We start from the raw sequence: 25,609 nt of genomic DNA, 5'->3' as shown, positions 1-25,609 counted from the left end.
ATGTTCTATAATTTATTGCTTAAGCTCTAAATTTTTCAATCTAAGCTCTAAATATATATATGTTCTAAACTATTTTCCTATGTTCTACATTTTATTGTTTATGTTCTAAAGTTTTTTGTCCATGTTCTACATATATATCCTATATTCAAATTTTTTTGTCTATGTTCTAAATTTATTTCCTATGTTCTAAATTTTTTCCGTATGCTCTAAATTTTTTCCGTATGCTCTAAATTTTATCCTATGTTCAAAATCTTTTCTACCTATTTTCTAATTTTTTTTTTCTGTACGTTCTAAATTTTTTCTATCTATGTTCTAAATTTTTTCACCTTATGTTCTAAATTTTTTCACACTATGTTCTAAATTTTTAGTATATGTTCTAAACTTATTTTCTATGCCCTTATTTTTTTTTCCCAATATTTTTTTCCCAATATTCTAAATTTCCAATTTTTTTTCCTATGATCTAATTTTTTTTCCCAATGTTCTAAATTTTTACTATGTTGCAAATCATTTTCTCATGTCCCAAATTTTTCCTATGTTCTAAAGTTGTTCGTATATTCTACACCTATGTTCTAAAGTTTTTTCTACCTATGTTCTAAAGTTTTTTCTACCTATGTTCTAAAGTTTTTTTTTTTCCTATGTTCTAAATTTTTTCTACCTATGTTCTAAAGTTTTTTTTTTCCCTATGTTCTAAATATTCTTTTACCTATGTTCTAAATTCTTTTGCCTATATTCTAAATTTAGTCTACTTATGTTCTAAAGTTTTTTTTTCTTTCCTATGTTCTAAAGTTTTTTCTACCTATGTTCTAAAGTTTTTTTTTTTTTCCTATGTTCTAAATATTCTTTTACCTATGTTCTAAATTCTTTTGCCTATATTCTAAATTTAGTCTACTTATGTTCTAAAGTTGTTTTTCTTTTCTATGTTCTAAATTTTTACTAGCTATGTTCTAAAGTTTTATTAGTAACAATGTCAATAATTTGTGCAAAATTTGGGATAGTAGAATGTAACGAGTAAGTAACGGCACTCAATGTAGGAATTAGGTGTATTTGAATCAAAGGTTAGCTGTGAATTAACCTTTCCCTAATATGAGACAATGCTCCAATCGTGTCATTACCGTTACATAATCTAGGTTTAGTTAAGCATAATTAAACATGCCGCTCTGCAACACACAACTGAAAGTTTAATTGACAGTTCATTGTGTTTACTGACCCAAGACGGGAAGTCATCACCTTAACCATTGGAATTCCAATAAGAGGCTCAGACTTTCGAATGCACCAGCTTATTGTCCTACCAAAACAAGACAGTTGAATGCGAAGAATATCGACAACACAAAAATGAAGGCTAAAGCAGTCCCATAATATAGAATGAACTATACTCTTTATTATTGCCAGAAATGGGGAACAAAAGAAAAGGCCAAAGATAAAATAACAAATAGAAACCAAAACACCAACGCCTAGAAACTGCCAAAAACAACCCGAACAAAAACAGGAAACAGCAATAACAGCAAGCAGAAACAGCAGCAGCAAGTGGAACCAGCAGCACCAAAAAATTTAGAATGTAAGCAAAAAAAAATTTAGAACATAAAAAAAAATTTAGAACATAAGCAAACAAAAATTTAGAACATAAGTTGAAAAAATAATTTGATTTATTTTTATGTTTTACTCTTGAGTTATTATGGTTTACTTTCGAAAGTTTTTTTTTATTATTTTTTTAATTTTTTATAGAGATAACCTATATAGGAATCGAACCTACATCCTCTATGCATTTGCATAGTGCTCTACCAATTGAGCTAATAGGTTTTAGCATATATTTTTTTTTCCATATACCTACGCCTTTTTATATGTTCTAAATTATTTTCCTATTATCTTTTTCATCCATTACTTTAAATTTTTCCGTCTATGCTTTGAATTTTTTTTATATTATGAAAATTTTCACCCAATATTCTAAATTTTTTCTATCTATAATCTTAAAATTTCTCAATTCTATATTTTTTCACCCTATGTTCTAAACTTTTTTCCCTATGTTCTAAATTTTTTCACCCTGTATTCTAAACTTTTTTCCCTATGTTCTAAATTTTTTCACCCTATGTTCTAAATTTTTTTCCCTATATTCTAATTTTTTTCACCCTATGTTCTAAACTTTTTTTCCTATGTTCTAAATTTTTCACCCTATGTTCTAAACTTTTTTTCCTTTATACTAAATTTTTTCACCCAATGTTCTAAACTTTTTCTTGTGTTGTAAACTTTTTTCGCCTTATGTTCTAAACTTTTTCCCTATGTACTAAATTTTAGAACATAAGGGAAAACTTTAGAACATAAGGCGAAAAAATTTAGAACATAAGGGGAAAAGTTTAGAACATAAGGGAAAACTTTAGAACATAGGGAAAAAGTTTAGAAAATAAGGGAAAACTTTAGAACATGAGGGAAAAATAATACATAAACTTTAATTACCTTTTTCTTCCATAAGTAATTTTTTTATCTGGTATAATAGTAATTTCTTCATCTGATTTTTCTTCATTTTAGCCTTGCATTTTGCTGTAATTTTAAGAAATAAAAAATATTAGTAACATTCCAACATTAGTAATATATTTTAAACATAAGAATAGTTTAGAAAATGCTGAATATAGTTTAGAACATGCTGAAAATAGTTTAGAACATGATATCATAATTATATCACTAACAATTAAGAACACAACAAGAGGTATCACTAGCAAGAGGTAGATTTAATTTTTGTTCTCTTGTTGCACTAAATCTAGGTATACATTATCCAAATAGTACTTCATTAGTACTATTTGAATGGAAGCTTCATTAGTACTTCGTAATAAATGAATATACCTTTGCAATGGACATCATTTATCAAGGGCATCACAAAAACAAGTTGTTCAGGAATGTCACTAAGGATGAAAGTCTAACTGATCCGCACAAGAAGTACTACAAAAGTTGTCTTTGTAGACATTATATAGTTTTAACTATTTGAAAGATTCATTCAAGTCCAATGCATTTAAAGGTCTTTCAAGATTCAAGCAATTTCTAAACCAATAATCACCAACTTCCTCAAATTATTCCCAATTAAGGAAAGAGACTTTCTAAACCAATAATCACCAACTTCCTCAAATTATTCCCAATTAAGGGAAGAGACCTCATATAAAAATAAAAAAGGAAACGAGACTTGTTCCAATATGAATACAAAACCACCTTGAATAGAAAAGAGCTAGCATTTTTGCAAGATTCAAGCATTTATTCTGACAGTTGGGAATCAGATCTCAGTCAAGATCAGTAACTATTGGCACCAAAGCAACTTTAGCTATACACTGATATCAGATCACAAACCTCATTAGTGGAAAGTACATCAGTTCAGACTTCAGAGTAAGAGAATGAAGCTACAAGTCTCAAGCTGGCTAGATACTTGTCAGCATTTTGCAAATAGCATCTTTTCATAAACATATATAAAAGAATGGTGTATCATAAACAAGAGTTTCGAACATGCTGAGAAAGAGTTCCGAACATGCTGAGAAATAATTTGGAACATGCTAAGCTTATTTACAAATCAGAGAAGTATAATACATTTTGCACTAATAGTCTGATATACAATAATCAAGAGCAGCGGTGAAATAATTCGAACATAAATCGAACTAATTAATATGCAAAAAATCGAACAAAATAATTCGAACATAAATAAAAAATAAAAATCGAACAAAATAATTCACGTAAAACCACCATTTCACTATCAACCAGTAAAGCAGCATTTCATTTCATGATCATCACAAATCACACTACCGCTAATGGGAAATGCAACAGTTGATTATAAGACATATAATACTTGACAAGAAGACAAATAATAAACATAAAACCATTAACATTCATTGATAGACATTAAACTAATTGCACAAATACGAAAAAACCGCAATTGATAAATCAAACTGATGAAATCGAAAATAAAAGAAAATTGAAAACTGATATCGGGGAAAAAAAAAAAAAAAAAAAGTCAAATTGATGAATCGCGAAAATCGAACAAAATCAACAATGAAAAATGATAAATCATAAAATTCGAACAAAATCAGGAAAATTCGAACAAAACGTATATAAATAGTAAAATCGAACATAAATCAAACATCAAACGAACAAAATCGAGTATAGAAATCGCAAAAATCGAACAAAATCAGTAATGAAAATCATGCGAAATTCATAAAATTAGAACAAAATCGAAGAAAATGTACCTGATTTGAGCAATTTAGGTTGTTTTAGCAGCAATTTGGGCTAGATTTTGGGATTTGTGGAGAGAGAAAGTAAAGAGGGTTGAAAGTTTGAGGAGAGAGAAAATATTGGACGGTTGGGGAGGGTTTAGGGGTAGGTTTTTTGTTTTAATCTTGACCGCTCATCCTAATCTAATCCTACGGATGTGATTGGTTCTTATATAACTAAGATTCTTATATAACTATGGGTTCTTACCGGATCCCTCCCCTATATATATATATATATATATATATATATATATATATATATATATATATATATATATATATATATATATATATATAATTGGTATAAACCACTTTTTTGTCCAATATTTTTGGAAAAACCCACCTTTTTATTTATTTATTTATGTATTATTACTACCTCCGGATCATATTATATGCAACTTTGGAATTTTTTATATCTCAAAAATAATACCCCAAAGTTGCATATAATACAATCCGAAAGTAGTATTTTTTTTTACTAAACCGCCGTTTTAATACTTAGTTTTTTTTATTGCACCACCCTATTTCAAATCTAATGAAATGCATCTCAATGATCCACTTCTAAATCAACAACCACAACAAACCTTCCCTTTCATCTGAACCATCCACTTCAATTACCTTATTTTAGGGTTTGAGAATGAACAACGACAACAATTTAATTTGTGCAGGAAAATTACGTTTAGTTTCTTAGAGCTTTACTCAATTTAGTAACGCATTTATGTAGAGGGAAGGATTGAATGTTTTTGGGAGGGAAAAAATAAATGATTTAAGAGAAAAAGCACAAGTTGTGGGCCCCATTAATGTCTTAAATTTTTCGTCAAAATTTGAAATAGGGGTGATGCAATTAAAATTTTAGGCACTTAAAAGGTGGTTAAAAATAAATAAAAAAATAAATAAAAACTTTAAAAGTTAGTTTTTTCTAAAATGTGAGTAAAAAAAGTGGTTTATACCAATATTACCTTAAAAATTTTCCCAAACTTCGTCTCATAGATTAACATGCGTAAGAATGTGCTCATGTCATGCTTTATTGTGTTGGGTTGTGTTAAAATTTGAGAGTTCACTAAGAGAATATTTGAGCCAAAGTCTAAGTTGAATTATGAACTAATGGAAAGGCGGTAAGGCCATTATTGGATATATTCCTTTGCGAGACCCTTTAGTACGTATGAGAGTTGAGAGTATAATGATAGGGAAAGGATAAAGTAATGAAATATAAAAGATGGGATAAGCGATAAAATTTTATGAACGTGACAAAGTTCTAGTAAAGTACCCTAACAAAATCCTATAACTTCAAATAAGGTGTACAACAACCACCACCATCCTCATCACCACCCAAACCCAGACCCTAGAATTTAAAAAAGGGTGGTAATCTGAGCAGTTTTTTAATTTAAGGGGTGATAAATAAAATAAAAAACTCTGGTTATTTTGAAAATGAAAACATTTTTTAGTGGTAATTTAAAAATTTCCCTTAAAATTAAATCAATTAAAAAAAACCACCAACACCTAGGTTTCAACAACCACCACCAAAACCCAGACCCTAGAACCACAACCCCACCCAGATCCAAAACCATTGTCGACCAAAAACCACCGCGCCGACCGCCATCCCACCCTAGCCAAGCTAACCTAACCCCAAAATCCCAAAGGTGGGATTATACGCCCCTTTCGAAAAACCGAAATCCTCCAAACCCAGCTTATGAAAATGATTAAATGCATTAGATTTATGAAAATGATCGTAAGCTCTAATTAGACCGTGAACCCATAACATTCAATTGGACCCGAAAATTGACCCGACCCGAAAATTGACCCGACCCGAAAATTGACTCGACCTAAAATGACCCGACCCAAACTTTACCCGACCCGAACTCGACGCGAAGTGTTGACCCGATACCCGACCCGACCCGATTATCAATTGACCCGTAATCAATCCGAAACCCGAAATGACCCGACCCGACCCGAACTTGACCCGATAACCTTTTGACCCTAACTTGACCCGACCCATACCCGACCCGAATGACCCATTTTCCAGGTCTACCTACAACCACCAGATCTACCACCAAACCCGAAAAAATTAACAAAAAATAAAGAAAAAAATTAAAATGAAAACTTGAAACCCGAAAAAAAAATTGAAAACAGAACAAAAAAATGAAAACACAATGAAAAAAAAATTAACAAAAAAAAAAGAAAAAAATTAACAAAAACTGAAAACAGACCACCGCCACCACGCACCTAAAACCACCGCCGAAACCTAATATTAGACAACCGCCAAAACCCGAAAAAATTAACAAAAAAAAAGAAAAAAAATATTAAAATCCCAACACCCTAAACCCGAACTCCAACAGCCACCATAACCACATATATTCGATCTAGTAAACTTAAATCCAAAAAAAAAAATGAAAATAGAACAAAAAAAATTTGAAATTCAAACCAAAAAACCTACCACAACGATTCAAAGTCTTGAAATTGGTCTTGAAATTGGTTATATAAGGCCAAATTCGACCATGAAAATGCTAGATCTAGCGTTTCCATGGTCGAACTTGACCTTAGAACCATAAATTAGATATGAAAAAAAAACGTCGGGAGATTGGTTGGAAAATAAATTGGGGTTGCTTTGTGGGCTAGCTTGGCCGGAATTCAACATCAAAAGGACAAAGAGGAGAGGGAGTACGTAGCAAAGGAGTGATGAGGGAGATCGACTGAAGAGAGCGAGGGAGAGGAGTGAGAGAGGAGAGATAAAGAGAAGAGAGAGAAAGGGGAGATGAAACGGCGGAAAGGGAGAAATGTGGGGTAAAGGGTTAGGGTTAGATATTTATACAAAGTTTTCTTTTTTTAAAATAAGTTTAGTCAGCTGCCTTTTACGACGGAAATTTCCGACAGATTTATATCCGTCGGAAATTATTTTATTTCCGACGGATTTTTCCGTCAGAATATACTTTCCTACGAAAATTCCGTCGGAACTGTTTGAAATCCGTCGGAAATTTCCGACGGAATAAAATTCGGTCGGGAATTTGCGACGGAAAAAAATTCCGTCGGAAATTCTATGATTTGCGACGGATTTTCGTGTCCGTCGGAACACTTCCGTCGGAAATCGGCCTATTTCTTGTAGTGGATGAGCATAAGATAATTCATTTCATTGTCTTAGTTGAAGAACAAAACACTTACAAATTACAAACTTAAAGCATCATATTAGTTGATTGTTGATAGAAGAAGTGTACATTAACACCCCCCATAATTATAGAAGAATCAATCAACCCTCGATCATATATGCATGCATATAACAAAATTTTCATGTAAAACGATGTAATGTATTATACTTTCTAGGAATTAAACATCTTAAACTTTGGATCAATAGTACAATAATAACAAGAACAAACATTCAGTCTTGATCATGTTGTTCATTTTCGTTGTTCGGTAGCTGCTACTGCTCCTGATGTTGTTGTGGTTGTTGTTATTGCTGCTGTTGATGTTGTTGTTGTTGTTGAGATAATTAATTTGGGCTAAAACATTTTGCCATTTATGGTGAGTCCAATTCAGGTCGGTAAAGATGTGACCATCATAATGTTCAAAGACAGTCTTGCTAACAAGCTAAGCCAACAATCGGCAGGTGACATTAGCACTATTACTACCCATCCGCCTGCCTACGGTAGGGGCCTTGGTCGGCATGAATCTGCCAAATTCGATACCATACCAGCGAATTTGAACCAACTACTCTGATTTATTGGAACTACAAGAGTCAAGATTCCTAAAATAACTTGATGATTCTCATTAAACATATGTATCATAACTCTCTCTGCAAAATTTTCATTGTCATGTCTCCAACATTTCCATTCCAAACATTATTTGGTTGGTCTAGTGCACCATTATTGTTATTACCCACGTTACCATTACCATTAGCAATTACACGGACTCAATTAATTTGGGCATGAACTTATGCCATTTGTGCTAAGGCCAAATCAAGTCAGTAAAGTTCTGATCACCATCAATACTCCGAAGAAAGTCCTACTTCCAGGCCAACAATTAGCAAGTGGCGTTGGTACTATCGACGCCGCCGCTCCAACTAGCTTCTCAGCATTAGCAAGGCCGACATCAGTCAGCCAATAATGATACACAAAGTAAGCAAATTTAAACCAACTGTCAAAATCGTTTTCAACTGTAATGGTGTTGCAAAACAATGTTGGCGTCGGTTGCTCAGATAACATTTTTGAGTCATTCTTTCGACTAAATGCTTTTGTTTGCCATTTCTAAAGGGTTCGTGAGATTATAAGCTAAAAAAAATTAAAGTCCAATTTTCCGTGTCGGATACACGTTACTACGGCCCAAAACGTGTTTTTGGCCTAACTTTTAGCTCAGGTAATATTTTTTAGTCATTCTTTCGGGTAAATACGTTTTTAAAGCGTTCGTTAGGTCAAAAGCTTATAAAATTTTAGTCCGATTAATCACATCGGTTAAACGTTGCTCTAGACCTAAAACGTGTTTTGGTCTAAGTCCTAGCCCGGATAATGTTTTTTAGTCATTCTTTCGCAAAAATTTGTTTTTTAACCATTTCTAACGGGTTTGTGATTTTAGAAGGTGAAAAAAATTGAAGTCCAAGTTTTCACGCCAATTACACGTTGCTCTTGGCCTAAAACGTGTTTTTGACCTAACTCTTATCTCGGATAACTTTATTGAGTCATTATTTTTTCTAAATGCATTTTTTTTACTATTTTTAAAGGGTTTGTTAGGTTTGAAGCTTAAAACATTGAAGTCCGACTTTTCGCATCAGTTACACGCTGTTGTGGTCCCAAAACATGTTTCGGTCCTAACTCCTAGCTCGGATAACATTTTGAGTCATTCTTTCACAAAATTAGAGTTAACATTAATGTGAAGGGATATCCGAATTATGATAAATTTCAAAAGCAAAACTTGTGGGAGGAGAGTAAGGTAATTAAGATATAAATATGGTTAGTGCTCTAAATTTAATGATACTTATAAATAATTCAGAATATTAACAAACTCTAATTTTGTAGTGGAAGTTCCACATTGATGATCCCAAGGGTATTAAAGAGAAGAAGTTCCACGAAGCTGTTAGTGCTAGATTTAGGAAGCACAAGTCTTGGTTAATTTCACGATTCATTACTAGGGAAACAGCATCTCCGCCTGACTCACCAAGTGCAAACATTAAGCCTTGGGAGCTTTATGAAGGATACATCACAGAAGAGCAATGGAAAGAGTTTGAGACATATTGCAATACAGATGAATTTAAGGTGTGTAATTAGGAAAGTAATTTCCACATACTTCATTTCAACTATAACACTACTTACACTAGCTTTTCCATTTGTAACAGGCTTTGAGTGAAAAAGGCAAGGAAAATTCAAAGAATATTAAGCATCGCCACCATCTAGGCTCTAAGAGTTATGAGAGGGCTCGAGTTGATTGGAGTAAGACCAACAGAATTCCAGCAGAATCTTCAACCTCAAGCAGTACAAATTCCACGACAAGCAGTGTAATGAGTGAAAAGCTTAAAAACCGGTCTCTGAGGTGGATTTTGGCCCGTCAAACTCGTCGTGCAGATGGATCGTGGGCTATAGACCCGAAGAATGCCGAAACCCAGCAAATAGCCAGTGCAGTTGTAAGTGTTGTTCAAGTTTTGGCTGTAATTTTTAAGCTGATCAGTTCTGATCAGTGCTGATCTGTTCTGATTAGTTCATGTTTGGGCTGTAATTTTATAGATGATCAGTTCTGATCAGTTCTGAACTTTTGTGATTTGTTCTAAACTGTTCTGTTCAGTTCAGGTTAGGCCTGTATTGTTTGAGCTAATCAGTTCTGATTTGTTCTGATCAGTTCTGAGCTGTTCAGATCAGTTCTGAACTGTTCTGATAAGTTCTGATCTGTTATAATCAGTTCACTTCTGATCCGTTCTGATCAGTTCTGAACTGTTCTGATCAGGGGATGCTTTTGCTGAAAATTTTGAGCTGATCATTTCAGAACTCTTCTCATCAGTTCATCTTTTTGTCAAAATTATTGAACTGATCAGTTCTAATCAGTTCAGGTTTGGTATGAAATTCTTGAGCTGATCAGTTCATGTTTTGGCTGAAATTTGAGAGCTGATCAGTTCAGTTTTTAGCTGGAATTTAATTCTGATCAGTTTTGATCAATTCAGATCGGTTATGATCAGTTCAGGTTTTGGCTGTAAATTTTTAGCCGATCAGATCTGATCAGTTTTGTTTTAAGTTTCTGCCAAATTATGTAATTTTCTTGGAATCTCATTATGTAACTCTCTTGTTGTATAATATATTTATTTACGGTTTTTTTGTTAATAGTTGGAAAACTTGGAAAAGAATGCTGAAGGAAACGATTCAAGTGAAGGTATTGGTATGGATGCCCTGAACAAGGCTTTAGGAAAAAAGGATCACCGCGGGCATGTAAAAGGACTAGGAAGGTGTGGGGTTGGAGTTAGTCACAGACAAGTATTTAGGAAGGGACATAGAAAAGGTAAATCATCCGGCCAAGGTGGATGCTCATTGGAAAAGTTAGAATCAATGAAAGCTACACTAACTTAAGAATTTGAGGCGAGGCTAGATGAAAAGGTTAAAGAGAAAATTGAAGAGAGGATTCAAGAGAGGTTGGATCAACGTGTGGCAATGGAGGTGAAAGCTTATCTCGCCAATTTACTACCACATATGACCGGTGACGTGGAGGCATTTCAAGGAATGCAACTGAAGACGACCATGAAGGCAATACAAAGCACTCGTGTGATAGAGGTATATGTCTTATGAACTAATACTAAAGATGTGACTTAGCATGGTTTAGGTTGGAGCGATAAGGACCTTTGAAATCATGCATTTGGAGTATGTTGATATGTGATGTTGAATATAATTTGTTTCTTGGGTTTTAATCATACATTGTTAGAAATGGACCGTCGTTGGATGTATAATGGTTCTCGAACCACACCGGAATACTTAGCCGGGGTCAACGAGTTCTGTAGAGTCGCAGTGCAACACCAATGAAGTACTCTGGTTGAACAAAGGCTAACCAAAGCAAGACCTATTTTCTGCCCTTGTCGTGATTGTAACAATGTGAAGAGGTGGGAAGACATTAAGAAAATAGAGGACTGTAAGCGTCGTTCGAAGTGCGCCTACGTTAAAAGCATGGTTTGAATATGCTTGACACTCATAGGAAGTAGGGAGCCTCCAACAAGTTTTTAAGGAACTTGTAAACCGTTCACAGATCATAAAAGGAACCCACGATAAGGGACAACGATAGGCAACAACGATTGACCCGTGAAGGTTACACCCCATTCATAATCCATGAGATTACTAACTCCATATGGTTCGGACCACGAAAGGAGAATCGGGGATGATGGTACGAAGTGAGTCATCGAGTCACATTCGCCCGTATTGGCCTCTACTCGATTCTTATAGTGAAAAGTGATTCATGCGATCTCAAAGGCATACAAACATCGATTCAATTTGCTCTAAACTATTATTAAGCTAAATTGGTTGAATATTAATGCAACACATAATTCTTAAATATTTTTATCACTTGATTAAATAACAAGGTTAAAAAGGATCCTAAACCGGTTGTCGAAATTATCTTATTAGGCGTGTTTTTTAATTACATATTCCCCTTTAAACATGCAATATGATTATCATAATAACAATAGAATTACCATTAATCTTGGAAGCAATTTAACAATAAATTGTTAGTCAAAACAATTAATAATAATAACCTAATCATGATACTAGCAATATAAAATAAAATAAGAGTAATTAGTTTAATTAATTACTCACATTCCGCGCGTTCCTTTAAATTGCTACATCATGAATAAATTGTTAGTAACTTCAATAAAAAAAATATAAAGCAAATGAAAATTAAATTAAACTAAATAAAAGTACAGTTAATTTGATCCAAACCCTCAATTAATTATACCTTTCACGCCTTGGTTTAAGTATAGAACTTCGGGTATTGTATGGACTCCTTGGAGTGCTTAAGGAAAAAATGGTGTAATTAGGAATATAGGTTTAAGGCTTAGAATATGAGAGAGAGAGAAGAAGAATGATTTTTGGTGTGAAAGAGAGAAAGAGAGAAGGATTTGATCATCAAGCTTGTTGATTCAAAAAGGGGTGATTTGACCTCTATTTATAGGGAAAAAAGAGGGTCGAAGAATCAAGAAAAAGATAAGAATTCGAATCGGGTAAAACTCTTGCGATAGACAGCAGTTTTTGCGATTTTTGTTTTTATCATATCTTTTGAACCAGAAATCGGAATAAGATGAATAAGATATGGTTGGAAATATCTTGAAGTCTACTTTCTAACCCAATTAGAATAAGATTAAAATATTTTGTAGAATAAAAGATATAGCCGACATAGTGGGACGGTGTCAATTTTGGATAGAGTTTGGCATTTTTTCATATCTTTTTCGTTATAGCTCGGAATCGATATTATAATATATCATTAGAAAGATAATTTCAAGAGCTATCCAACCATATAAAATTTGGATAAAAACTATGAGGCAAGAAAATAATATCTGTCTATCTTTGAATGTCTTTCAATTCGGATAGAAATAGGATTTTAAAAAAAGGAGTTGTATTCAATTTCAAACTCTTTAATCTTATCTTTTCAAAAAGGATAATTAAGATCTTTTAGAAACTTATAGAAGCTTCTAATTAATCCTAATTTGTTTAGGAATTGGATCAAATAATTTGGACTCTCCACATGATCATTGGGTCGTAGGTAAGGTGGGCTTAGGTTCGGTTTGAGCTCAGTTTAATATTTTGGCCATAACTTATTCGTTATAACTCGGATTTGGGCCTATAATATATCGTTGGAAAGCTCTTTTCAAGCCCCATCTAAATATTCAATCATTGGACCCAGATTATGGACCAAAATAAACTGGATTAAACATTTTATAAAAAGGGCACGAAATGAATGATTTTAGAGGACACGAAATGAAATATTTTGGGTTTAAAGGCACGAAAAGAGGAAAAAAAGTTATGGTTTGGGGAAATAGGCTAGGAGTTGGGTTGTTTTATGAAATGGAAATATGGATTTAAGCACTCCAAGATTAAATACTCAACCCGACCAATAGTAGCGGTGAAAGGTTGTTTATCATTGGGTTTGGTTTTGGGGAGACATTTTTAGGTGTCTACAGAAGCCCCTACTTTGACTGAGTTTGTAGAAACGTCATTTTCGAAAATGATAGTCAAAGTAGTCGATAGGGACGGAGAATTATTTAAGACGTTCTGCGATCCTAAATCACTCTGTATACGCCGATACCTGCACAAAAATGTTAATTCTACAGATAAAAGAGTAAAAGGATAGAATACGTATCTTGCACCAGTGTATCGGTGACAAATAGTTTGGCAGCTTCCTATTCTTGAAGGAATCCACCGGATGACGTTTGTTGAAACGCTTTCCATGCATGAGGAAAGCCGACAGATGAGTTTGGTAGCTTTCTAAGCCTGAAGAAACCTACTGGATGACACTTTCCATGCTTGAGGAAAGTCGACATATGATTTTGGCGTTTTTCTATGCTTGAAGAAATCCACCGATAATGCTTTCCATGCTTGAGGAAAGCCGACAAAGGAATTTGGTGGTTTGCTATGCTTGAAGAAATCCACCGGATAATGCTTTCCATGCTTGAGGAAAGTCGACAGATGATGAGATTGCAAGTCTCTGTGTATCGAGAACCTTGCGTCATGAAATGATGGTGGTTCGATTGTCCCCGAACGTGGGTTGTAGACGGTCCGCTTGTCCCCGGACGTGGGCTGTAGTTGGTTCGCTTGTCCCCGAACGTGGGCTGTAGATGGTCCGCTTGTCGCCGAACGTGGGTTGTAGATGGTCCGCTTGTCCCCAGACGTGGGCTGTAGATGGTCCTCTTGTCCCTGGACGTGGGATGTAGATGGTCCGCTTGTCCCCGGACGTGGGCTGTAGATGGTCCGCTTGTCCCCGGACGTGGGTTGTAGTTAGTTTGCTTGTCCCCGAACGTGGGTTGTAGATGAGACCTGCAAAAATAAATTTCCCAATGGACTCGTATATATTGTGATTGACTTAACCACTGACTTGACCAAGTTTGACTTGATGTGACATGACATGTGTATGACTTGTGAGTGTGTGTGTGCAAAAGCAAAAATTTTCCGTTAATTTTTGTCATGAGTGGAGGGTACCGAGTTTCTCCCGAAAAAGAAAGATGTGAAAACTGAACTTTTATTTTCGAACTTCCCTTGATGAGAAAATTTTGAAATGTTTTTTTTAAACTTCCCCAAAAGAAAAGACGCGAAAAAAGGAAAGAAGTTTTGAACTTCCTCGTTGAGAAAGACAAAATGAATCGCACGGATTGAATTGCTTTTCTTGAAAGTAATGTATGCATGATGTATGTCCTAGGAGGATAAGGACAATTACATCATGTGACACAATAGATGAATGAATTTAGGTCATGGAGCTAAGCATCATATATAGTGTAAAGAAGCGATCTTGAACGTCACTTAGGTCTGGAAGCTAAGCACGTATATAGATGAAGTGATTATTGAGTATTACATAATGAATGTTGCTTAGGTCAAGGAGCTAAGCACGATATGCTTTGTATGACTAAAAATCATTGATATATAAATTTTGCTCAGCACATTATGGGATGCGTGAAAAAATGAACATTGCTCTGGTCAGGGAGCTAAGTAAGTATACAATGTCTCTTTTGATGTTGTCTTGAAAGATGACAAAACATGCGCATCGTTGAAGTAAGATTTCCTGATAGAAGGTTCCTAGAAGGAAAGGTGATATGGATATGTATGTGTGAGTGAAGTGTGTGAATGTGATACTAAGGATGGCTGCAAGGGTTATGGTGATGGAAATAGATGTGAGAAGAGTCAAAGATGATGACTCTTTAGGCTGGGTAGGTTAAATGATGTGGGTTCAAGCCCCCAAGTCTAGCTTTAGATGGATAGGGGTAAGCATTGGATATTCTTTGACTCGGACAAGCATGGATATGAATATGAATGTGTATATAAATGTGAATGTGGCCGCACCTCGATGTGAGGTTGCCTACGTATCCGTTAGGAATCAGGCCGAACGTAGCTCTAACTGAACTTTGCACAAGTGTATGTACACCTCAAAGAGGTCTTTCAAGGGTTGTAATGTGGTTAAGCTGATGGTTTAAGGAAGAAAGTAGTAAAAGGCTCAAGACCCGAGAGAAACCCTAAGACGTGTAATTGTGAATTGGACTTTGCAAGTTTTATTTTCAACATTTTTTGTTTTGAATTTTTTTTTTTTTTGTTCTTTTGAATCAATGTAGGCAATCTCAGATCATGCGGTCCATCACTCACTTAGCATTCATGTTTTTCAGGCACGGTACCAAGCACTCGATGAGAGACGCAATTCGAGACGTGTTCGTATCAAAGACATTGGAACACTTGCCCTTAGACATCGTTTTATTTTTGCTTTGCTGCTCCTTTTTTTTTTTTTTACTTGCTTTTTGAATGTTACACAAATTGCACATCTTCCAATTCCAGGGTTGAGTGAATGTGAGTTGAAAAAATGAAGGACAAACGTTAGACGAGGCTCAAAGCGGTTTATGAAAAAATGGATATGTGATTGAATGGTTAATGGGGAATGAATGGGTTGCAAAGGTGCCTCAAGTCATTGGTGTGCCTTGTGTTTGGTTCAGCAATTTATTTTTTGTTATTTTTTTTTTTTTTTTTTTTGCTAATCACATGATCGAATGTAAGAAAGAGATGCTCATTTATGAAGAAGGTAAGAAATGTGACAAATAGACACATGGATAAGGAGAACCTATGCTAGACTTTTTAGGGGGGAGGGTTTGAAACAAAAGAAGAAGAAAACATGAAATATTGGTGAGAAGCTTGCATCGTGCTTTGTCTTCAAGGCTGTTTATGAGTTACTTCTTGCCGCCTACTGAGGAAAAAAGTTTCTTGTTGTTGATGCTTTGATTGGAAGGAAAAAAGGAAGGAGTGACGTTCCCCTTATTCTTCCAACTATTGCCTATTGATTTTAGACTCGAGTATTGTGTAAGGACGAACTCATCTAATGCATTAACTCAATACTTGGATTGGAAAGGAAGAGTGTATGAAACAATTTTGAAAACTTATGGGAAATACTCCACTCATTCCTATTACGACGGAAAGCGATGCATGCATGGTCCTAGTATACGATCATAAACAATATAGTGCATTACTCGAAGACAAAGTGTGTGCAATGACTCAACATGTGTGATTAGGTGAGTTTATTAAGACTCGTGGTATGATCGCATGGCTAGACATGAGGACGCTGTGAAAAAACAAAGGACCCAATGACCAAATAGCTCGGAAGACTAAAAAACAAACTAACTTGATTAATTTTGTCAACTTTTAATGTTTATGCTATTTACTAGGTGAAAACAGTCCAATGGCAATCATTAGTCATAAATAAGATCAACCACAATCAAAGACAAAGAACACATGTTAAGGTTAGCACAAAAAATCACAAGAAACTAGGAAGAGGACTAGAATTCTAGAAGAGTTATGACTCATTGGGGGTATAAAAAAAATTAAATAAAAATAAAAATCTATAATCCTATGTTATACGAGTTGACATGAATTAAAGGACTCGGATAAGAATAGCTTGACACGAAAAGATAAAAAAAAAAAAAAAAAGAAGAAGAAAGTTGACGCTAAAAAGACACCTACACTGGGCAGGATGTAGTGTATCGGTTATAACTTTCTATCTGTGACTCTGATGTGGACGAAACCAATTCCAAATGAAATATAAAACTCGGGGCTACAGATCCATAGGTGGTACGACACGTAACTCTTTATAGAACTCCGGATATGAACAAAACAAGTTGACTCTTGTGCAGGATACGGGAATAAAAATCCGGGTGACTCAAAAATTAAAAAAAAATTAAAAAAATCTATGGCTCGACTCTACAAAATAAAAAGGGTTTGATAAGAGAAAAAAAAATAATTAAAAAAAATTCAATAAAAAATGCACATATAAGCACATCGTTAAGCATGATGCAATGAAGTTCGCAACCTAATGTCAAGATCTATGTTCCACTATGGTCAAGCTTTTAGGTGTCAAAGGGTATCATGGTTAAGAGTTTGGACGCGTTATCAAGGCAGCCTCCCTTGAGGGTGTATGCCAACGGGCGGCTCCGCGAGTTCGTGATGAAATTGAACTCGACTCCATGGTTTGGGTGGATTTAAAAACTCGGATGAACCCTTATTGCCATGAGCGTTTTCGGGTTGATAGAGCATAAATCCCTCGGGCTAGCCACATATGTAGAACACGTACTATTGTGGCAAAATAGGTAACCTAAAAAGTATATGCATATGTAACAATGCCAATTAAATCGCAGGAATACAATTCAAGAACCTTTCAAGTCTCATTTCCTCATATCAATTAAATACCGATCACTCAAATCGATAAATAACCAAGAATTCTCCCCAGTGGATTCGCCAAATTGTAGGCGTCGTTCGAAGTGCGCCTACGTTAAAAGCATGGTTTGAATACGCTTGACACTCATAGGAAGTGGGAATTGACATAATTCGATTAGGGACAAGGAAAGTAGGGAGCCTCCAATAAGTTTTTAAGGAACTTGTAAACCGTTCACGGATCATAAAAGGCAACCACGATAAGGGACAACGATAGGCACCAACGATTGACCCGTGAAGGTTACACCCCATTCATAATCCATGAGATTACTAACTCCATATGGTTCGGAACCACGAAAGGAGGATCGGGGATGATGGTACGAAGTGAGTCATGGAGTCACATTCGTCCGTATTGGCCTCTACTCGATTCTTATAGTGAAAAGTGATTCATGCGATCTCAAAGGCATACAAACAAAGATTCAATTTGCTCCAAACTATTATTAGCTAAATTGGTTGAATATTAATGCAACACATAATTCTAAAATATTGTGATTACTTTATTAAATAACAAGATTAAAAAGGATCCTAAACCGGTTGTCGAAATTATCTTATTAGGCGTGACTTTTAATTACATATTCCCCTTTAAACATGCAATATGGTTACCATAATAACAATAGAATTACCATTAATATTGGAAGCAATTTAACAATAAATTGTTAGTCAAATCAAATAATAATAATAACCTAATCATGATACTAGCAATATAAAATAAAATGAGAGTAATTAGTTTAATTAATTACTCACATTCCGCGCGTTCCTTTAAATTGCTACATCATGAATAAATTGTTAGTAACTTCAATAAAAAAAATATAAAGCAAATGAAAATTAAATTAAACTAAATAAAAGTACAGTTAATTTGGTCCAAACCCTCAGTTAATTATACCTTTCACGCCTTGGTTTAAATATAGAACTTCGGGTATTGTATGGACTCCTTGGAGTGCTTAAGTGAAAAATGGTGTAATTAGGAATATAAGTTTAAGGCTTAGAATATGAGAGAGAGAGAAGAAGAATGATTTTTGGTGTGAAAGAGAGAAAGAGAGAAGGATTTGATCATCAAGATTGTTGATTCGAAAAGGGGTGATTTGACCTCTATTTAAAGGGAAAAAAGAGGGTCGAAGAATCAAGAAAAAGATAAGAATTCGAATCGGATAAAACTCTTGCGATAGACAGCAGTTTTTGCGGTTTTTGTTTTTATCATATCTTTTGAACCAGAAATCAGAAAAAGATGAATAAGATATGGTTGGAAATATCTTGAAGTCTACTTTCTAACCCAATTAGAATAAGATTAAAATATTTTGTAGAACAAAAGATATAGCCGAAATAGTGGAACGGTGTCAGTTTTGGATAGAGTTTGACATTTTTTCATATCTTTTCCGTTATAGCTCGGAATTGATATTATAATATATCATTGGAAAGATAATTTCAAGAGCTATCCAACCATATTAAATTTGGATAAAAATTATGAGGTGCGAAAATAATATCTGTCTATCTTTGAATGTCTTTCAATTCGGATAGAAATAGGATTTTTAAAAAAGGAGTTGTATTCAATTTCAAACTCTTTAATCTTATCTTTTGAAAAAGGATAATTAAGATCTTTTAGAAACTTATAGAAGCTTCTAATTAATCCTAATTGGTTTAGGAATTGGATCAAATAATTTGGACCCTCCACATGATCATTGGGTCGTAGGTAAGGTGGGCTTAGGTTCGGTTTGGGCTCAGTTTAATATTTTGGCCATAACTTATTCGTTATAACTCGGATTCGGGCGTATAATATATCGTTGGAAAGCTCTTTTCAATCACCATCTAAATATTCAATCATTGGACCCAGGTTATGGACCAAAATTAACTTGATTAAACGTTTTATAAAAAGGGCACGAAATGAATGATTTTAAAGGACACGAAATGAAATATTTTGGGTTTAAAGGCACGAAAAGAGGAAAATAAGTTATGGTTTGGGGGAATCGGCTAGGAGTTGGGTTGGTTTATGAAATGGAAATATGGATTTAAGCACTCCAAGATTAAATACTCAACCCGACCAATAATAGCGGTGAAAGGTTGTTCATCATCGGGTTTGGTTTTGGGGAGATATTTTTAGGTGTCTACAAGGACCATTTGATTATTCGTGGGTTTATGCCAGACTACAATATTTGGTATGGAATGGTGAAAAATTTCTTCCCATGGATAATTCTTCTTCTATTAACGGCAATGGCAATGAAGCTTATGAATTTGAGCCAAATGGTTTTGAGGATAATGAAGTGGGTTCTAATGATGACATGGAGGAAGACATGATAGATGAGATGATAGACGGGTTAGGCGATCATGTTAATGAAGATTCTCATATATATGAGAATGTGTCGAAAGCAGCTAAGACACCGTTGTATCCTAGTTGATCGAAGTATTCCAAGCTTTCTGGGATTCTAACATAGTACAACTTAAAAGCGAAGAGCGGGTAGAGCAACACTAGTTTCACTTTGTTGTTGGAAACCCTCTCTGATATGTTTCCAGAAGGAAATGACATTCCTAAGTCGACTTACTATACGAAGAAATTGATGTGTCCATTGGGTTTAGAGTACTTCAAGATTCATGCTTGTCCTAATGATTGTGTACTATATCGAAAGGAGAACGCAAAATTGGATGCTTGCCCAAAGTGTGGTGTGTTACGATACAAGCGAGAGGGCTCAAATAAGGATTGCTTGAAGTGGCCACCAGCTAAGGCTCAAATAACAAGGTTGAAGCGCTTGTTCTCAATTAAGGATGAAGTGAAAAAATTGGTGTGGCATGAAAATGAGAGGAAGAAAGATGGGTTGATTAGACACCCGGCTGATTCGTTGCAAAGGAAAAACATTGACAAGATATTTCCCGAATTCGGGAAGGAGCCGAGGAACATAAGACTGGCATTAAGTACGGATGGGATGAATCCATTTAGCACTCTTAGTAGTCAAAATAGTACATGGCCCGTTCTTCTATCAATATACAACCTACCTCCTCGGTTGTGCATGAAGCGCAAGTACATCATGTTATCACTCCAGGTCCTAAACAACCTGGCCATGAGATAGATGTAAATTAGGAGCCCCTTATTAACAATTTGAAACTGTTGTGGGATGAAGGTGTTGTGACATTTGATGCTCTTTCGGGTAAAAATTTTCGATTAAGAGCCATGGTGTTTTGTACCATAAATGATTTCCCTACGTATGGAAATTTGTCAAGGTACAAAGTCAAAGGAGAAAAACCATGCTCTATTTGTGTGGATGACATGGAAATTACACGCTTAAAGCATTGTGGAAAGAACGTGTATATGCATACTAGACGATCACTTCGTCCAAATCACCCATACCGGAAGATGAGACAACAATTCAACGGGCACGTTGAGAATGGAGTGAGTCATGAGCCATTGACAGGAATTGAAGTGTATGAGAAAATTAAAAATGTTAAGACAATCTTCAGTAAGATGCACAGAGAAAATCGAAGAAGGGTGTGTTGTGGAAAAAAGTGTCTAAGTTGTGGGATCTGCCTTATTGGAAGCACTTGTCGGTTTGACATTGTCTTGATGTTATACATATTGAAAAAAAACGTTTGCGAGGCACTAATTGGGACTTTGTTGAATATCAAAGGGGAGACAAAGGATGGTGATAATGTGCGTAGAGACATGAAGAAAGCCAAAATTCGACCTAAGTTATGGCCTGAGGATAATAAAGCAACGAAAAAAGCATTTTTACCCCATGCGTGTTATAAATTGTCTAGTGAAGAAAAAAGGATTTTTTGTGAATGTTTGAAAGGAACAAGGTGGCGACAGGGTATTCATCAAACATAGGAGGTTTTGTTTCTACTACTGATAAGAAAGTTGTTGGTATGAAGTCCCATGACTGTCATGTGATGATGCAAGTGTTTATGCCAATTGCACTCCGAGGCCTTTTGCCAAAACATGTTAGGCATGCTGTTGTGAAGCTTTGCTTTTTTTTTCAATGCAATTTGCAGTAAGGTGATAGATCTAAAAAAACTTGACGATATGGAATATGATATTGTTGAAACATTATGCAAATTCGAGATGTATTTTCCTCCTTCTTTTTTTTGACATAGTGGTTTACCTTGTTATGCACTTGCCTTGTGAGATAAAGGTGTGTGGTCCTGTATTTATGCGTTGCATGTACCCTTGTGAGAGGAAAATGGGTACTTTGGCGGATAAGGCAAAAAACAGAGCAAATCCCGAAGGGAGCATCGTTAAAGGAACCATAGCCAAGGAAGCAGGGAACTATTGTTCAGTGTTTTTAGCTAAGGCTAAGGAAATTAGGATTCCAACTTTTCGTCACGAGGGAAGACTTCAAGGGAAGGGTACAGTAGGTCGGAAATTGGTTAAGCCTCCACTTGATCGATATAAGAAAGCCCACCGATTTGTGCTTCAAAACCTATCTGCAGTTCAACCATACATTGAAAAACACCTAAATGAGTTGAAATTCACAATCCCAAGATCAGCTCCTATGCGTTGATGCAGGAGAATAATCGCCACTTTGTTGAGTGGTTTGAAGGCCAAGTGAAGCTTAAATTGAGTACAAATGAGAATGTTTCAGAAACGATCAAGTGGCTTTCACGAGGTTCACAACCACTTGTTTATACTTATGAGGGTTACGATATCAATGGATTTACTTTTGCCACTTGTCGTCAGGATGAAAAAAGTGTGCAACAAAATAATGTTGTTGTCGTGGTTGCATCTTCTACTGAATACTCAAGCTCTAGGGATACAAGGCCAGTTGAAGCTACACAGGCATATTACGGTGTCATTCAAGAAATTTTGGAGTTGGGTTATGTTGATTTTACAATTCCTTTATTTCGTTGCACATGGGCTCATAACCGTCGTGGTATGAAAACCGATGAGTTATTTGGATTCACCTTGGTTGACTCTAGTCGATACATTGATGGTGAAGAGCCTTTTATATTAGCCTCACAAGCGAAACAAGTATTCTACATCAAGGATAATATAGATCCGCAATGGCGTGTTATAGTTGAAGGCAAGAGAAAAAATGTGGGTGTGGAAGATGTTGTGGACGAAGAAGAGTATGACCAATTTGATGACATCCCGCCTTTGACAATGGGAATGCAACCTCTACAAGAAGGGGAAGATATTGTTGATGATGAAGAGTATGATCGTGAGGATGGGGAAGTGGTTCCTATATCTACAGTCGAGGTTTGTGTTATTTTATTCCTTTATAATATACTTGTATTTTTGGCTATAAATATTGAATTTATTAAATTGGTATATATTTAAATCATTAGTTGCTTTATTGTATAGTATTTACATTAATATGATTTTAATGTTATGATTTTGATTCCAGTTCTTATTAATTTCATTCTTTGTGTAGGTGTAGACTACTACAATGGAAGAAAATATAGGTGATCGTGATGGACAGGAACAATCTGGTGACATGGATGTCTCCACTTCCCAAGGAAAGTCATCTACAAGTAAGGGACGAGGCCCATCTGAAGCAGTCCAATAAACTACACCCATGTTCCTCGAATTTAATGAGTTTGACATGCCTACGGGAAAGTGGGAAGCTGCTTATGGGAAGCAAATTGGTAATTGTGCTCAAAGAGTTAACATTAATGTGAAGGGATATCCGAATTATGTTAAAGTTCAAAAGCAAAACTTGTGGGAGGAGAGTAAGGTAATTAAGATATAAATATGGTTAGTGCTCTAAATTTAATGATACTTATAATTAATTCTGAATATTAACAAACTCTAATTTTGTAGCGGAAGTTCCACATTGATGATCCCAAGGGTATTAAAGAGAAGAAGTTCCACGAAGCTGTGAGAGGGCTCGAGTTATGAGAGTTATGAGAGGGCTCGAGTTGATTGGAGTAAGACCAACAGAATTCCAGCAGAATCTTCAACCTCAAGCAGTACAAATTCCACGACAAGCAGTGTAATGAGTGAAAAGCTTAAAAACCGGTCTCTGAGGTGGATTTTGGCCCGTCAAACTCGTCGTGCAGATGGGTCGTGGGCTGTAGACCCGAAGAATGCCGAAACCCAGCAAATAGCCAGTACTATTGTAAGTGTTGTTCAGGTTTTGGCTGTAATTTTTGAGCTGATCAGTTCTTATCAGTTCATGTTTGGGCTGTAATTTTATAGCTGATCAGTTCTGAACTGTTGTGATCTGTTGTGAACTGTTCTGTTCAGTTCAGGTTAGGGCTGTATTGTTTGAGCTAATCAGTTCTGATTTGTTCAGATCAGTTTTGAACTGTTCTGATCAGTTCGGATCAGTTCTGATCAGTTCGGATCAATTCTGAACTGTTCTGATCAGTTATGAACTGTTCGGATCAGTTTTGATATATTCTGATCAGTTCAGTTCTGATCCGTTCTGATCAGTTATGAATTGTTCTGATCATGGGATGTTTTTGCTTAAAATTTTTTAGCTGATCATTTCAGAACTCTTCTGATCAGTTCATCTTTTTGTCGAAATTATTGAACTGATATGTTCTAATTAGTTCAGGTTTTGTCTGAAATTCTTGAACTGATCAGTTCATGTTTTGGCTGAAATTTGAGAGCTGATCAGTTCTGATCAGTTCAGTTTTTGGCAGGAATTTAGTTCTGATTAGTTCGGATCAATTCAGATCGGTTCTGATCAGTTCAGGTTTTGGCTGAAAATTTTGAGCCGATTAGATCTGATCAGTTCAGTGTTAAGGTTTTGCCAAATTATGTAATTTTCTTGGAATCTCATTATGTAACTCTCTTGCTGTATAATATATTTATTTAAGTTTTTTTTTTGTTAATAGTTGGAAAACATGGAAAGACTGCTGAAGGAAACGATTCAAGTGAAGGTATTGGTATGGATGCCCTGAACAAGGCTTTAGGAAAAAAGGATCACCACGGGCATGTAAAAGGACTGGGAAGGTGTGGGGTTGGAGTTAGTCACACACAAGTATTTTGGAAGGGACATAGAAAGGGTAAATCATCCGGCCAAGGTGGATGCTCATTGGAAGAGTTAGAATCAATGAAAGCTACCCTAACTTAAGAATTTGAGGCGAGGCTAGATGAAAAGGTTGAAAAGAAGATTGAAGAGAGGATTCAAGAGAGGTTGAATCAACGTATGGCAATGGAGGTGAAAGCTTATCTCGCCAATTTACTACCACATATGACCAGTGACGTGAAGGCATTTCAAGGAATGCAACTGAAGACGACCATGGAGGCAACACAAAGCACTCGTGTGATAGAGGTATATGTCTTATAAACTAATACTAAAGATGTGACTTAGCATGGTTAACATGTATAATATTGATCGAGTTTTTTGTATTATGTAGGTAGCCACTAAATGTCACCTTGCATTGAAAGATGAGTACAATCAAAATTTAGTGGTTGTCGCTGATGGAACGGTATATCCTGTTACCGGTGAAGTTACTCACAACCTGAAGATGTTACCCGATCATTATAGGGTTAGTGTGGACAACCCTTATCCCGATTGTGCCCTCCTCTATATATCAGTACCTTCTGCCGATGGTGTGACTAAGTTGGGTAAAGCCAAGTCAGCCTTTGAACTATGGCCTGTTGTCATGGTTTTTTTTTATGAAGAGGTATATTCTCCTACTATTGACATTAAATTTCATCATTTTTGTATAATTTATCTGGACTAATATTTGTCTTTTTATAAAGGTTTCACCATCGCCCAAAAAGAAACATAGATCTACCCATAGCAAAGAAGGGGACAATAGTTGTGGCGTTAAATCAAGGCAATCTACCATCAAACCCACAAAATTCTAACCACTTGAAGATAAAATTGTTGAGACTTTTGGCGAGGGGTGTTAGTTGTTGTATTGGTTAATGAGTTCTCATGATGCAAAGTATGATACAACATCGGTACTTTTAAAGGCCTCAATGTTTAATTTTGACAGCGACAAACAGATTTGGGTAACTGCTACCGATGTACGTGAATTATTTCTAAGACGAGCGTGGGCTAATGTTTCATTGATCCATGTTTATATCATGTAGGT

The 25,609-nt window shown here is 35.4% G+C and overlaps 1 protein-coding gene across 1 annotated transcript; it reads left to right on the top strand.

The window, feature by feature from the left end:
- The first annotated feature begins 24,379 nt into the window (after window positions 1-24,379).
- LOC110706492 lies at window positions 24,380-25,379 on the top strand. Its single transcript, XM_021884414.1, has 3 exons — window positions 24,380-24,837; window positions 24,923-25,174; window positions 25,272-25,379. The coding sequence occupies exons 1-3, from the start codon at window positions 24,712-24,714 to the stop codon at window positions 25,377-25,379; spliced, it is 486 nt and encodes a 161-aa protein (XP_021740106.1). The 5' UTR covers window positions 24,380-24,711.
- The last annotated feature ends 230 nt before the right edge of the window (window positions 25,380-25,609 follow it).

Source organism: Chenopodium quinoa, unplaced genomic scaffold, assembly GCF_001683475.1.
Source record: "Chenopodium quinoa cultivar QQ74 unplaced genomic scaffold, ASM168347v1, whole genome shotgun sequence".
In the NCBI taxonomy this organism is placed as follows: Eukaryota; Viridiplantae; Streptophyta; class Magnoliopsida; order Caryophyllales; family Amaranthaceae; genus Chenopodium; species Chenopodium quinoa.
This window is presented reverse-complemented; position numbering and strand designations above follow the sequence as displayed.